The 15,793-nt window shown below is 40.0% G+C and overlaps 1 protein-coding gene across 8 annotated transcripts in view; it reads right to left on the bottom strand.

Annotated features, from left to right (window-relative positions):
- Nucleotides 1–15,793, bottom strand: part of KIT (KIT proto-oncogene, receptor tyrosine kinase) — a 90,639-nt gene that overhangs the window by 25,428 nt on the left and 49,418 nt on the right. For all 8 annotated transcript variants that reach the window (XM_020910422.2, XM_070458055.1, XM_020910413.2 and 5 more), the window contains exons 5-7: nucleotides 12,693–12,864; nucleotides 7,141–7,330; nucleotides 4,948–5,063 (exon numbers count right to left, since the gene is read on the bottom strand). In XM_020910422.2, the coding sequence (XP_020766081.2) occupies nucleotides 4,948–5,063; nucleotides 7,141–7,330; nucleotides 12,693–12,864 (478 nt within the window). The remainder of the gene's footprint in view (nucleotides 1–4,947; nucleotides 5,064–7,140; nucleotides 7,331–12,692; nucleotides 12,865–15,793) is intronic.

The following is a 15,793-nucleotide window of genomic DNA, read 5'->3' as shown; positions in this document are numbered from 1 at the left end:
GAATTTGGTAGAGTTCAGCAGTCATCCAATCGAGCTTAACATCATCTGTGTTCCATGTAAGCCCAAAGATGAAAGGCAAGCCTTTTCATTCTCCAGACTTTTCTTGTCCTGCTGGCCATTCTGCACCGCCACCTGAGTACCACCATTCTCTCACTCAATTTGTGAAAGTGCAAGTGTCAGTCACTCAGTTGTGTCTGACTTTTTGCGACCCCACAGACTGTGACCCACCAGGCTCCTCTGTCCATGGGATTCCCCAGGCAAGGATACTGGAGTGGGCTGCCATTCCCTTCTCCAGGGGATCTTCCTGACCCTGGGATCGAACATGGGTCTCTTACATTGCAGGCAGATTCTTTACGGCCTGAGCCACCAGAGAAGCCAAAGTAGGTCTGTCATTAAAGGACAGAAGGTCTTTGAGACTGAAGAGAAATCTCCAAACACCATTTGCTACAAATTCTAAATTCATAATGTGGATCTCAAAAAGCTACCAGATAACCTTTTACTGATATAACACTACTAGTGCCATTCTAGGCTACTGGCAATCAGACTACAATGTGCTGTCACCTCAAACCTGTCAACCCGGATATCATCAAAAAAACAAATAACAAGCATAGGCAAGAATGTGGAGAAAATAAAACTCTAGGTTCCTTAACATAACGGGACGGTGGGAACATAAATTGGTATATCCATTATGGAAAACAACACAGAACTTTTTCTTATCTAGGATATCTGTGTTCCCACATTCACTGCAGTAATTTTTACAACAAAGTATGAAAACAATGCAAATCTCCTTCAGCGGATGAATGAATAAAAAAAATGTGGTGTGTGTGTGTGCATGCATGTGTGCGTGCATGCGTGTGTGTGTGTGTGTGTGTGTGTGTGTGTATATAAGAGAGAGAAAAGTCGAGAATCCAGATTAATTACAGTTAAAATACATGTTTGGCCTTTTATTTGTCCTAAATCTGGTAAAAACCTTTATTGTATGACATTTATTATTACCAAAGAGATCATAAGTTTCTCTCCACCCTCCCGGCCTTTTTTTTTTTTTTTTTGCTAATTTGTAAGATTTCTAAAATTATATTTTTTTGCATTTTTAAAAAATTTAACCTTTTTATTTTCTATTGGGGTATACTTGAAACAATATTATGATAGTTTCAGGTGAACACTGAAGGGACTCAGCCATGTATTTACATGTATCCATGCCATGCTAAGTCGCTTCAGTCGTGTCTGACTCTGTGCGACCCTGTGAACTGTAACCCAACAGGTCCCTCTGTCCATGGGATTCTCCAGACAAGAATACTGGAATGGACTGCCATTCCCTTCTCCAATATATGTATCCATTCTCCTCCAAACTCTCCTCCCATCCAGGCTGCCATATAACATTGAGCAGAGCTGCATGTGGTATACAGTAGGTCCTTGTTGCTTATATATTTTAACTCTAGCAGAGTACATGTCCATCCCAAACTCCCTAACTATCTCCCTAACTATCCCTTCTCTCTAGCAACCATTAAATTCATTCTCCAAGTCTTTCTGTCATCAAAGAGACCACACATTTCTAATGTACCATCACAGGCTACCTAACCTACAGAATCTTGGTTTTATCACTTTTTCTAACACCTGCAGGAATCTTGGAAAGAGTAAGGTGTATTAAGAAAACACTTGGGTAGTTTTATAGCTCCTAAAACCCTATTTGTCGCCAAATTTTGATCTGAAACAGAAACAAATGGCCGTTTTCATCAAAGATATGAAACTTTCTTTTAGAATTAAGAATCTGACTTCTATATACATCTTCAATAAGCAATTCAAGAATAATTATAGCAATGCAAGTTCAAGGCAAAGAATCACTGTTTTGTTTGTTCCATTTTTTGGCCATTACAAACCACCTTTAAGGTCACGGAGTCAACAGACCCATGCAAATCATGTCTTGTTAGAGAAGCCAAAAACAGTACTGAAACATTTTAAAGTTTAAATGTACATAGCTTTCCCTTAAAGCCTCCCACATAAGTGATAAAACACAAACACACACATGTACAACATTCTCAAATTTTCAAAGCAAATGAAGTCTTCAACTACCAAATGTTTAACTACTGAAATCAAGATTTCCTTGAGCATTTCTCATAGCTGAATCTATTAAGCAATTATGCATCCCTGTCACTAAAAGTAGCCTGAATTTCTACGCTAACAGCATGCATTTATTATTCTGATTTTTATTCATTCTAGTTTCTGCAGAGCACAGTTCCTTTCACCCTTGGGGCTCAGTTTATTTACAGAATAGACCACACAGCAGATCTACATATGCATTTGGCTTGCTAAAATAATATGTCAAAATGGACACAACTGGTCCAAGTTTAAATATTAAAATTATTTTTAGCTTTTGATTTTAAATTTAACATAAAAAAAAATCTTGCCCCATGATAGCATCAACTAGTTTTTTTTTTAATCCAAAAAATAAAAAGTCAGCAAAGAAATTAGCTAATTATATCTGTGAAGGGCAACTGGGACACAGTTTCTAAGAAACAGATAAAGTATTCACACAAAAATGCTACCTCTGTCAAAGCATCTGGAGATCAAGAACTCCAACGTGCTGGGTAAGTGAAGGAAATGCCTTTAGTCAGCTTAGTGCCTGTAATAAAGCGACTTCGATGAACAGACAGACCCCTGAAGAGCTGAGCCAAAGCGAAGAGGCACTGCACACCGCCACCCATGTGCCCAGGGCCTTGAAGCAGCGGCTCAGCCCGTGCTGGAAGTATCTGTGACCCAGGCCCCAGAGTTACAGGGAACCCAAGAGAGGGTCACTTGGGAAGGTTCAGGCCATTTCCTCTCTAGTCTCAAACAGGCACGAATTCACCAGCAGAGGTGATCAATACGGATCCTGCTGGACGGCAAATTGGGCTGGTTAAGTAAAAATGTAGCAATTTTGTCACCCAGAGAAAAGTAAGGGTGACTTCAGAGACGTCTTTCTAAGGTCAATGACGCATGGCTGACTGGCAGGCCACATACTGGCAAATAGAAGCAGGAAAAGGGGGGAGAGAGATCTTAATGAGCCCTTGACCTTGAAGCCAGGGAAAGAGAGATGGACACAAATGACACAATTTTAGAAAATTCGCAACAACTAAGCTTCTCAAAGTGAGGCCTGTCGAGTAGACCATGGCCACAAATCTGCTAGTTCTGGTGTACGCTATGTAAGCACAGAAGCCAAGAGTAAGCATTGAGAAGGAGCAATTTCACATAATTGTATCTGTTGAGTCTAGTAATAAAAAAAAGATCCATTCTGGGATTTTATATATCTTTGTTCTTTTCCATCTCTCCATTCTAGTGACTGGTTCTTTCTGTATTTCATTTAGAAACATTGATTCAGAACAAATTGGAAACTACAAATACACAAGGTCCTTGACCATAGTTTGAGAAGCACTGCACTAGAACGGCTAAAATAAAGTTCTATATAGAAAGTAATGCATATGATGTTTGCTAGGATATTGATTCACCTGCAATCATCTCTTCAATTACTTGAACATGAAGATTTCTCAGAAGAAGGCAATTTTGCCCATGTGTAATACACTAATCTCTGATTAACATCTGAATTAATCTAGAGATACCTGAATTGCAGGCCAATGAGAATACCATGTAATCAAAACTGTTCTGAAGAACTGAGATGTTAATTAACATGCTTCCCTGGGTAAAGCAGTTTTGTGGTCATACAAATTCGAGATATATGCTCAATCCCACACCTCCTTCTGAGCAGGCAAAATATACATTAGCGTTATCAAGGATGCTGAGAAAGTCTGTAGCTCAGAAAAATCTGTATGCGGATATGATGCTCTTTATCTAAATACACGTTAACACCTTGTTCAGGAAATACAAGTTTGGAAATGCTGGAATAGACAAAAGACTCCAGATTAGCAACCAAAAACTTGTCTTGAGCATCACTTGCTAGCTGTTTCCGGTCTTCATTTGTAAGGGGATCATGCTCCCCACCCTACTATGCTAGTGAACAGCACCATCAGAGAGGTAATGATGGAGAATCATTCCACAGAGCAAGTAGGAAGCTCCTGGAAGATGGGGAACTGGCTCCTCTCCTGCAGCCCAACACATATGAAGGGCTCGGTCATTACTAAGTTGCTTTCCAGGGAACGTTCCAGGTTGTCATCTCACCCCCTCACCCCCGCCACCAATACACTGCAGATAGCTAACCCTGATGGTCATTTTGTGGACAGTCCCTTGGGATCCAGGTCTTTGGAGGCCTCCAGCCTTTGGTCCCCTGCTGGTGTGGTGTGGCGGGCACCTGCTCCTCTTCCTGGGAAATGCAGGTGACCTCACAGTAGAGGCAGGAGCAGGTCCTACACTTGAGAAAAGTCCCAGCTAGTGAGGACAGCCCCTGCGGCTCAACCTTTGTACAGAGACGTTGTCCTCCCACCTTAAACCGCCTGCTCCCTCCTCCCCCAGTCCCCGCACAGCACACAGCAGGAACACCCTGAGCTGATCAATACTGCATTCACTTCACACAAAATAATACCCTAACCCTGCAAGAAAAGGTGCTGTAACAAAGAAATCATTTGTCAGGGCTTGACAGCACCTCTTTCCCACCTAAAACCATAATCCAGCTCCTATTCAACCTCCGGCTCCCCATCTCAGCAATCAATAATAATACATTCTCCCTCAAACTGTTGTTATTTTTAACTTCTATGTCTCCCCTGTTGACTTCAAAGGGCAGCACCCAGCATCTGAGCACCAGCTACAAGGTCATGTGGGCAGCGAATTGTAGGACAAGGAATCGGTTTTTGTACACATCCTTCCAACCACCAAACCACGAGGTCTTTGTTAAGGTCAAAATTATCATGAAACATTATTGACCCAGTACACAATGAACTCGGGGAGGCAGCTGTTGCAAACACCAGCCACAACTCAAAAGAATAAAAAATAAAAAGATAAGGAACCATTTGTTCTACTCACTGTTCACGTAAACATTAAATGTCACGGAAGAACTGACATCAGAATTGGACACATGAAACGCGTAAGTGCCTCCTTCAGTCCCCTTTAATCTGGTTAGATGAAGTTCACTTACGTATCTACAAAAAAAGAGCCACCCATCAGTCACCTGTGGATCACCTACCTCAAAGTGTGTGGCTTTCACAGTTTCCATCTGGAAATCCATGCCCGTTTTGGAAAAGTATGCCCCATGTGATTCAGTATTAACAAATGCAAACACACACCACTATTTCATTGAGACAAATGCCTGGTATGTGAGAACAGGGTGGGGAAAGGCTTTCTCGTCACAAGGCAACCTCACCCTCGTCCCGTGCTGTCCTTATGCCCAGCACCCTTCCCCGCCCTGGTCCTCCGTTCAGCCCCCCTCTCACCAGGGTCCTGAACTCACCTGCCTGGCCAGACCCCAGACTGGCAGGCCTCTCCACCAAGGTGTCTCAAAGCAGACACTTCAAGGGCCATGCAGCAAGGTCAATACCATGGCCCTCGCCTTCATTCTGACAACACCAGCATCTCCTGGTTCTCCTCCTACCCCTGCTGCTTCTTCCAAGTGGCCCCTGGGACATGTGCTACCGGGGCTTCTGTTTCACACCAAGGTTATCACAAGTGGCTGTGTTCAGCACAACCACCAGGGAGTTAGTGACACAGGCTCCAGGGTGGAGGGAGCTCTCTGGGTGGCCCTAGGCCCCCACGGGCCACAAGCAACTCTGCACATGGGTGGCTTGTTCAGTCTCCTGTCACGCTGCATACACTCCCAGGGCATTCACGCTCCTCTGAGCTACTTACTGTCGCTTACAACTTTCAAATCCTGACCCCTATCCAGACCTCCCAGTCCTATGCCTCTTTCCTCTCCAGACCTATGTTCATGGCCCCCAGTGCAAAGCGCCCCTAGGACGGGACTGCAGCTCACCTGCATCCTTTTAACCTACTTTCCCAACTCTCTGCCGTGTCTCTCTCTTCTTAATGAAGCCCGTGCCTGTGCATCCCACTCAGGAGCTGCATCCAGGGAAACTGACCTATGAAACATTCTACCTGAGTATCTCCACTCAAGATCCCACAGGCAAGTTTGAATTCAACAAACCCCTATCTCAGTTCACTGGATTTGCCCCTCTCCCTCCCCCTGGAATGCTATCGCCTCTTATCATCCAATCCAGCTGCCCCAGCCAGACTCCTCCCTCTTCCCTGCCCCTTCAGTCCTTTAAGGAGGAAGCCTGGACACCTACCAGTCCATCTTCCTCCCGATCCACTCTCCAACCCTTAGACCTTGGTCCAGGACAGTATCCTCTCTCACCCATATTCTTACAACAGCCAAGAGCTCCCAACCAGTGGAAAAAAACACCAATTCTAACTAGGCACCGACCTCTTACAAACCACTGGCTCTTGATGAGATTACTTAACTCGTCAAAGTCTCAAATTTCTCTTCTATAGAAAGGAGGGAAGTAAGCGTGCCTCCTCACAGCAGTCGTGAGGACTAAAATTATTGAGTTAATGTACATAAGGGAATGAGAACAGCGTATGGCCAGAAATAAGCACATAAAACTTATTTGAGAATCGAATGAGAAGGCTGATGTAAAAGAAACTTGGGTTTATTGCCTGGCCTAAAGATTCTTAATGATTCTTAGTTTCCTTCTAGCTTTAAAAATGTACCTAAAGGCACTAACATGCCTCTTTCTCTGAAAAGAATTATTTAATGTGGCCCTAGTATATGCCAGCGACTGCTCTGAACTATCCCCAGAACTACAGGACAGGACTGTCCTCTAATTCACAGATGATACAACTGAAGCATGGACTCTTCTGGGTGCTCTAAACACATGGCAAAATGAAGTGATGAAGACTCAGGGAGCAGCCCCAAACTTCCTTCTGTATCAGCTGTTTCCTCATACACTGATGGTCACAGAAATAGGATGAGGTAGTAGTTAAGAATCCACCTACACTGCAGGAGATGGGGTTTCAATCCCTGGGTCAGGAAGATCCCCTGGAGAAGGGTATGGCAACCCACTCCATTATTCTTGCCTGGGAAATCCCATGGCCAGAGGAACCTGGCGGGGCTACAAGCGCATGGGGTCAAAACAAAGTCAGACATAAGTTAGTGACCAAACAACAAGAAGAGAAGGGGAAAGGTATAACTGCGTAATTGCCAGGAGAAGGCCCTTTTCTTACCTGATGTTACTTTCATTCTCAGACTTGGGATAATCGTCCCATTTATCAGTGGAGGTTCTGTTCATATATATCCACTGTCGGTGTTCAGGTTTGGGATATGCCTCATACTCAACAACCAGATCCACATTCTCTCCATCGTTTACAAATACTGTTGTGTTCATCATAGGGAAGATATTAATGAATCCTTTATCTAACCACAGCAGAATGAAACAGAAAGAAACTGTTATCTGCAAAAATCTTAACAAATAACACAGCTTCACTTCTGGATTATAAAGGTACTGGACTGATTTCCAGTGTTAACTGGTAGTGCCAAGTAAGATGGTAAAGAATCTGCCTGCAATGCAGGAGACTCTGGTTCAATTCCTGGATTGGAAAGATCCCCTAGGGAAGGCACAGGCTACCCACTCCAGTATTCTTGGACTTCTCCGGTGGCTCAGATGCTAAAGAATCTGCCGACAATGCAGGAGACCTGGGTTCGATCCCTGAGTTTGGAAGATCCCCTGGAGAAATAAATGGCAACCCACTCCAGTATTCTTGCCTGAAGAATCCCATGGACAGAGTAGTCCATGGGATCACAAAGAGAGTTGGATAAGACTGAAGCGACTTAGCATGCCAAGTAAGAATTTTAACTAGTCATTTTACATTTTGTTTTACTCTTAGAGAATTAGTCATAAATGAGAAAGGACACACATTGGAAATGTTTATTCTCTTATTTTTATCTCTTAAGCAACTCGGTTAAAGATCTATCACCATTGGATAAGTCTTTTAGAACTACCAGTCCTGATGAATATTATGCTAAAAATTATTTGGACTAAATAGCCCATTCCTAGACCCAATATAACTGTATATGTGATAAGAAGATGTCATAAATCAAGGAGGGGAAGATAGCCCCAATGTTCAATAAAAATATTGCAAGAATGTAATTTAGTATTTAAAGAAAACTAAACTTAAAAATATATCTTTTTATATCATACATCACAGATGATTCAGAACAGCATTTTAACAATTAAGCCATATTTTTAACTAAACAACAAAATTGACTTCTATTAAACTTTGACCAAGCTGGGGCTGGGGGCAGTTTTCCAGGCTTTTTAGAAGCAATCAAAGAAATAAACTTATAAAAGACAAATCTGAATACATAAACGTTTTCAAATGTCTATATATAGAAAAATTAATTAAGGTAATAGGAAAAAGAAGACATGAAAATACAGAAGGAAAAATAAACTAGTAATTTAAATAGGGGATCCCGTTTCACATTAAAAACAGCAAAACTTCAATACAGCTGTTAAAAATAATCTATATCCTTTCTATGGAAAACTAGCAAAGCTAATTTGAAATAAACTTAATAATTTTGCAAGTGTAATTAAAATAGCATGCTGAATTACACATTGTAATTTGGCACAACTCCTTTAGAAAGCATTTAAAAAATTATCTATTTTTCAATTTAATCCAGAGAACTCTTCTTAGTGAGGTAGATAGCTACATGCAAAAAAGAAGTGCCATTTACCCTAGTCATAATAATCTTAAAAATGAGAAAAGGGAGAACTGGTTAAGTAAATAAAGCATTCCTTAGAAATGGTTATGTAATAATACAATGAAGAGCTTGAAAAAGACCATAATAATTGCCAATATTATATTTATAAACTTCTTTTATGGAATATTTACTATGTGTCAAGAACTGCCTTAAGTTCTTTAGTGTATTTTATTTAATAATTATGACAAATATTTAATCTTACAGCAATACTGAAAGAGAACCTTCAGTTCAGTTCAGCTGCTCAGTCGTGTCCGACTCTTTGTGACCCCATGAATCGCAGCACGCCAGGACCCCCTGTCCATCACCAACTCCTGGAGTTGACTCAAACTCGTGCCCATTGAGTTGGTGATGCCATCCAGCCATCTCATCCTCTGTCGTCCCCTTCTCCTCCTGCCCCCAATCCCTCCCAGCATCAGGGTCTTTTCCAATGAGTCAACTCTTCGCATTAGGTGGCCAAAGTACTGGAGCTTCAGCTTCAGCATCAGTCCTTCCAGTGAACACCCAGGACTGGTCTCCTTTAGGATGGACTGGTTGGATCTCCTTGCAGTCCAAGGGACTCTCAAGAGTCTTCTCCAAAACCACAATTCAAAAGCATCCATTTTTTGGCACTCAGCTTTCTTCACAGTCCAACTCTCACATCCATACCTGACCACTGGAAAAACCATAGCCTTGACTAGACAGACCTTTGTTGGCAAAGTAACGTCTCTGCTTTTAAATATGCTGTCTAGGTCAGTCATAACTTTCCTTCCAAAGAGGAAGCGTCTTTTAATTTCATGGCTGCAGTCACCATCTGCAATGATTTTGGAGCCCAAAAAAATAAAGTCTGACACTGTTTCCACTGTCTCCGCATCTATTTCCCATGAAGTGATGGGACCGGATGCCATGATCTTAGTTTTCTGAATGTTGAGCTTTGAGCCAACTTTTTCAGTCTCCTCTTCCACTTTCATCAAGAGGCTTTTTTTTCAGTTCCTCTTCACTTTCTGCCATAAGGGTGGTGTCATCTGCATATAATCTTATAACCCCTAATTTATAGATGAGAAAAGAAACCACGTCCTGGAAAGCCATATAGCTGGCTACCCAAAGGCAGAGCCTCAACGTGAATACACACAGCGAGAGGCCAAGGCTGGCTTCTTACTGTAACATATCTTAGAGTCTCCACACACTTTAAATGAGAAAGAGAGAGAACCTAAGGTTATATGTATAATTAAAATCCTGTTGCATACACAAATATAAACCATATACCAAACCCTAAAAATGGTTATAGCAAGTCAGTGGAATTATGAAGGAGTTTTAATCTTACTGTTTTATTTCTTTTTCAAAATTGAAGATGGAGTTATAACATTTAAGACTGTCATTCACTATCTACGGTACTATCTAGTTAAATATATTTACACCCCAGGCTTCCCTAGTATCTCTGTTGGTAAAGAATCCACCTGCAGTGCAGGAGACACAGGTTTAATCCCTGGGTGGGGAAGATCCCTTAGAGAAGGAAACGGCAACCCACTCCAGTGTTCTTGCCTGGAAAACCCCACGGACAGAGGAACTTGGTGGGCTACAGTCCATGAGGTCGCAGAAGTTGGACATGACTTACGGACTAAACCACTACCCACCTACTGAGTAGCTATCCTCCGGAGAGCATCTAACATGCAATTGATACCCCACATGAGGTTGCCATTAGAACATTTACTGTTTTGTTTCCTACAGATTCAGAATTAAAAAAAAAAAAAAAAAAATGGAGTCCAACTGTCCTTTGTATCAATGGAAAAACATTTTTCAGGTGAAATTTTAAAAAACATCCAAACGAAATCAAGTTGGAAACCAACAGCTTGTTCTAATACCTGAATCATAAATGGTGCCCCTCTGTCATTCCTTAAGCTAATTTAAGTTAGTTTTGAGGAAATAAATGTTTCATCTGAAAGCTATATTAAATTTTCAGGTACTCAAGGTCATAAATTCAAAGATAAAACACAATGCAAAATATAGAAATATTACAGGCGATATTATTTGCACTGATTTCTGTCACAATCATCATGAAATACTAGTTCCTCAAGAGTTTTCTATAGTCTAGTTTGGTCAATATGGTTTTATGTCCTATATAATAGAACAGAGTTTCAAATTCATGAAGTGCAAGAATTATTAGAATCAAAAACTCCTACCTGGCTTGTTATAAAATATGATTTAAGAAACTGATGAGACATTAACAGTTAATCAAGTGCAAACACTACACCAGGCACATCTATAAAATCTGTTGCCTTTCTCCCTTCTACAGCCTTGGGAGTTAGAGGGTGTGTGTTGTAAGAGAAAATATAGGCAGAGTTAAAGTGGGGGGCATTTGAAAGTTAAGTGGTAGAGCCCCAACTCAAAACTAGGTAGGGGTCATCCTAAAGTCTTGTGCGGCACACCACTCCACTCTGTCCAAATTCTACTCCCAGCCCCTAAAGATCACTTTTCTCTGTCTCTTCCTGCTCTTGTCCCATCCCAACCCTCTCCCGAAGCAGTACAGATTCAGATTACATGACCCCAAGTGTTTCCAGTTATACAGTTATATTCTTGGAAATTGATGAATGGATTTTAAAAATCTGATTACATACAACAATATGCTCAAAACATCCTTACTAATTGCTTTCTGGAGCTGAAGCTGATATATCAGCATGCTCCCTAATCAACTTAGCAAATTAGCACTTATGGAGTTTAATATTTTAAAAGCATAGCCTTTTATTCAAATTAATAAATGGCTCACAGTCATGTTTAGGGACAGAATAGTACCCTCTCTTGGGACTAGCTCTGTAATTGCAAATAAAGCGTCTTTTTCACGTTCATTTTGGTGAGACACTTTCCATTACAACATGGGCAGAAACACCAAACTCATATGAGATAATTGTGGGATAAATCACAAACCTCTAACACTGCTACATAAAGTATTGAAGAAATATGGGGGGAAAGAGAGAAATGAAAACAAATATTATGTAATTTTATTATTGGTGAAATTATGATGAAGAATTTCACCACCCTACAAGTACTTAATCAAAATCAAGCAATGAGAATACAGTGGCATCCAAAAAAAAAAACACAAAAAACAAAGCAAGAAAACTTGCAAACAATACTGAAAGTCCAAAAAGTGTAAAAAAAAAAATTTTTTTTAAATTACTATACTTTCCAATAACTCAAAAACATCACGTACTTTACCACAGTCTGCTCTCATTAAGTAGATGCTTGGGAAATAAGTATTTAGTCAGATTGCTAGAGCCCACTCCAGTGTTCTTGCCTGGAGAATCCCAGGGACGGGGGAGCCTGGTGGGCTGCCGTCTACAGGGTCGCACAGAGTCGGACACGACTGAAGCGATTTAGCAGCAGCAGCAGATTGCTAGGTCAGAGAAGACTAAACCGGTTGTGTGTACCAGTTATGGCTCAGGTTAACATGTTTGCTCACGCTCTGCAGAAACAAGCAGCCACGGCCAGTGGGCTGCCTCCCTGAAGTTTATGTGATAGCCTGCAGGGTCAGACGACAGGGTAAGGTGAGGGGCATGCCGAGAAGGAAGTCAGCTCAGCCCTTTCTGCTACCAAGTGACTAGAGCCCATGAACGGTAGAACCAAAAGCCAAAAGGCTGGAGAACCTCACCAAAAGACCCGGAGAAAGACATTCAGGACTAAGCATACGTCTTTCTCCAAAGAAAAAAGTCTCCGTCCATTTCCAAACTCAGGTCATTCAGCAAGGAGTAAAATTTTGGGAAAAGCTCAACCTACTTTTATTGGGGTATGGGGGTTAAGCAGAGAATGACACATTCAAACACCTTCACAGTTATAGCTTTTCACTTGCCTCTATTAAATGGGTAGAATTTGATTTGCTTTTGTGCTCGGGTTGGAAGATCTTTTTTTTTTTCATGTATTCATTCATTCATTCAGTGATACTAAAATCCGTAAGAATCTGTTCAACATTCCATTAATGTAAAAAGGAAACGATCAGGTAATTTCTTTATTCACTATGCCAAGTGATTTACCCATTCCCAGAGATATTTACCTACTACTTCTAAAGTTGTTGTGACATTTGCTGATCCAAAAGTATTATTGGCGTAACACATGAAGACACCAGAATCATTAACTCTTGCTGAGCTGATAGTCAACCTTTCCTGCCGGAGATAACTGAAGTCACCCTGATGCCAGCTATTCTTCTTCGTCTGTGCTTTAGTCTGCTGCTCTCAGAAGGGGAGGGCAAGAAAGAAATCAAAGATTACCATGCAATTTATATTCAGGATCTTTCCTAGATAAATTAAAAATAGCAGCAATTAACTTCTCCATATTAGCATTCATTATACACTACTTAAGTAAGAATAATAAAACACCATGACAAGTCTGTCATTGGAACACTTCATATTACAGGACTATATTGAAAGATAGTCATTATTAATGATTGGAAAAAAACATGAAAATTCATTTCTTAATAACCACAGCATACATAATTCCAAATTCTCTGCAGTGCTAAACAATTTTTTTAAACAGTGCCAAATTTTAAAAGCTAGTATATTAAGAAATACTAGAGGATACTGATATTTTATAAGTCAGCATACCTGTATCCTATCAATATTTCCTGTTTTATAAACATTTATGTATTTTCTACATAAATAAATAGATAAATCCCAGTGATTGAAAAAATAAATTGAAAAAATAAATCCCAGTGATTGAAAGAAAAAACATCACTACTAACAGTCATGTTCTATCTTACTAACATTTATATTATTTTCATTAATAAAAATAAATTTACAATGTCTAAGATTAACTTGAAAATTCATCTTATTCTTCTTACCCAGCAGAATTTTGGCAACTATTAAAGAGCGTTCAGAAGTTCACAAGACATGTAAGAACCAAACCCCAAATTATTTACACATGAGCTGAAGAAAAAAGGCTGTGCATTTACTCTTGTGATATCACCATCCTACTGTTAATATTTGTCTGCACGTAAGACAAGGAGAGAGTTCTTGTATGGAAACCTCATGGGGAAAAAACCATAATATAAACTACAACCATTCTCTGAAAAAGTGAAAAGGAATAGCATAGAGTTTTCTGCATCTTCCAATTTTTTTTTAAATGAACGCATTCCTTTTACAATGGGGAGGGGTAGGTGGGAAGTGGGGAAACAACTAAAAAACCCCAAAATAACAGTGGATATTGACATGGAACAAGATCAAGGGAGACCCCTGTACAGGCTATGGTGGACTATTAGCATCAGACCATTCTGACAGTACTGTGAGGGAGAACAATCCTGCTGGAAAGCAACTCAGAGGCACGTTCAGAGCCCTGATCAACTCCAGCAAATTTATCTCAAAGAAACAACTCAACAGGAAACAAAAGCTCCAAGATATTTGCTGAAGAGAAAAACTGCAGATGACCTAATGTGTACCAGGTATCAAAAAGACTTTAAATACATGAAAATTAAAAATGCTTATTTTATGTAAAAAGTGTAAAATGAGTATACCTTAAGACAGTAACCATGTGTTCATACATATGCATGGGGACAGAGAGAAAAGAAACATGGAAAAAAATGTGGGCAATATAGCATTTATAAGGACTAACCACACGAGACTGCAAGCACTTGAAATGCAAACTGAAGGGTGTTTAGATATAAAATATGTCCCAGACTTTAAAGACTTAATATGAAAGAAAGTCGTGTAAAATAGCCCATTAATAATTTTTATGTTAATTACATGATAAAATATTTTGGATACATTGGACTAAATACATTAAAATTGATTTTAGTGTCACATGCCTACTAGAAAATTTTAAATTACATAGGAGGCTCACATTCTATTTTTACTGCACAGTGCTGCTAATGTACAGTGGCAGAATTATAGTTATTTCTCTTTTTTCTCATGCTATTATATTTTTAGAAATTTTTTTACACTAAAATAAGCACACATAAAAGCTGACTGCCAAAGCTGAATGTTTTGAAATAAAAAGAAGAGAAACCTGCTTGGTTAACTAACTGGGAGATCTTGGCCAAGTCAAGGATGCCACTATGGTCTCAGATTTTATTTCCAAAAATGAGTAAGAGAATAAAAGTCTTTCAAGGCCTTTCCAGTCTGGAGCACTGTGTCGATTTGAAGATACTCCTTTCTAAGAGCGTCTTCTAATAATTGGCAGAAATCTGACATTTTTGCTGCCTAACAGCAATTGTTAAGACACGAAGGGGAAATGACATTTTTCTCTGGCCTCTCCTAGTCCATCATGTTACAGACTTCTCCTCTGTAAAGGCAGAGAGACGATGGACAGGTCACATACTATATTCTACATTTACCGATTCTTCCCTCTAGTTCCTGCAAAGAGCCCAGGAGTCCATTGTTAGGGAGCTAAACAGGACAATGAATGCATTGGTGCTGGAAGGAATAGTTTGTCATAACTGACACAATATCAACATCCAAACCTGAAGGCCATGATTTAGGATACTGTCAAAGATCATGATTAAAAGCCCTAAAAATATGAGAATGTATAAGCCTTAGAAAAGCTAACCAAGATTTACAGTGTTGAATAAACTCCAAGATTCTCTTACATTTTAAAACAAACAATTGCAAAAACTTTCCAACACTCAATTCACCCTAAATTTCATTGTGAGTTAAACTTACTCTAAATGATTCAAATCAAATTCCACAGATTTTTAAAATAATTTGATAGTGCTATAATAGCACTAAGTATTCCAAATTAAGCCAAAGGATGTCAGTAAAAGATTCATGGATGAACTCTGGCATTCAGCCATGAGCCCCATCTGCAAGTCACACGTTACATAGTGTTTGCACGTGATTTGGTTTTCCTTAACCCTTGGAGGTACGCACTGGGATTTCCCCAAAGAGCTCCCAACACTGAAGCCTTATCTACCAGTGCCAGTGGATTAATTTTGAATGGCAAGCAGGGCTCCTGGGAAAAAATGGTTCAGAACAAAACTGCCTGGGGCAATTTATTTCTCATCTCAGAAAGGCTAATTTTCAACTTATACAGAGGCTCAGCTATACACACAGTCTAAACTGTTCTCTCATCTGAAATCAAGAATCATAGAAAGGCAATTAATATGGGATTGTGTTCTGTAAGGTTAGTCAAAAACCCATATGTAAGCTATTGTTTTTATTAGGTTAT

The sequence above is a fragment of the Odocoileus virginianus genome, chromosome 29 (genome assembly GCF_023699985.2).
Source record: "Odocoileus virginianus isolate 20LAN1187 ecotype Illinois chromosome 29, Ovbor_1.2, whole genome shotgun sequence".
Classification (NCBI taxonomy): domain Eukaryota; kingdom Metazoa; phylum Chordata; class Mammalia; order Artiodactyla; family Cervidae; genus Odocoileus; species Odocoileus virginianus.
Note: the sequence above shows the minus strand (reverse complement) of the source record. Positions and strands in the feature narration are given on the sequence as shown.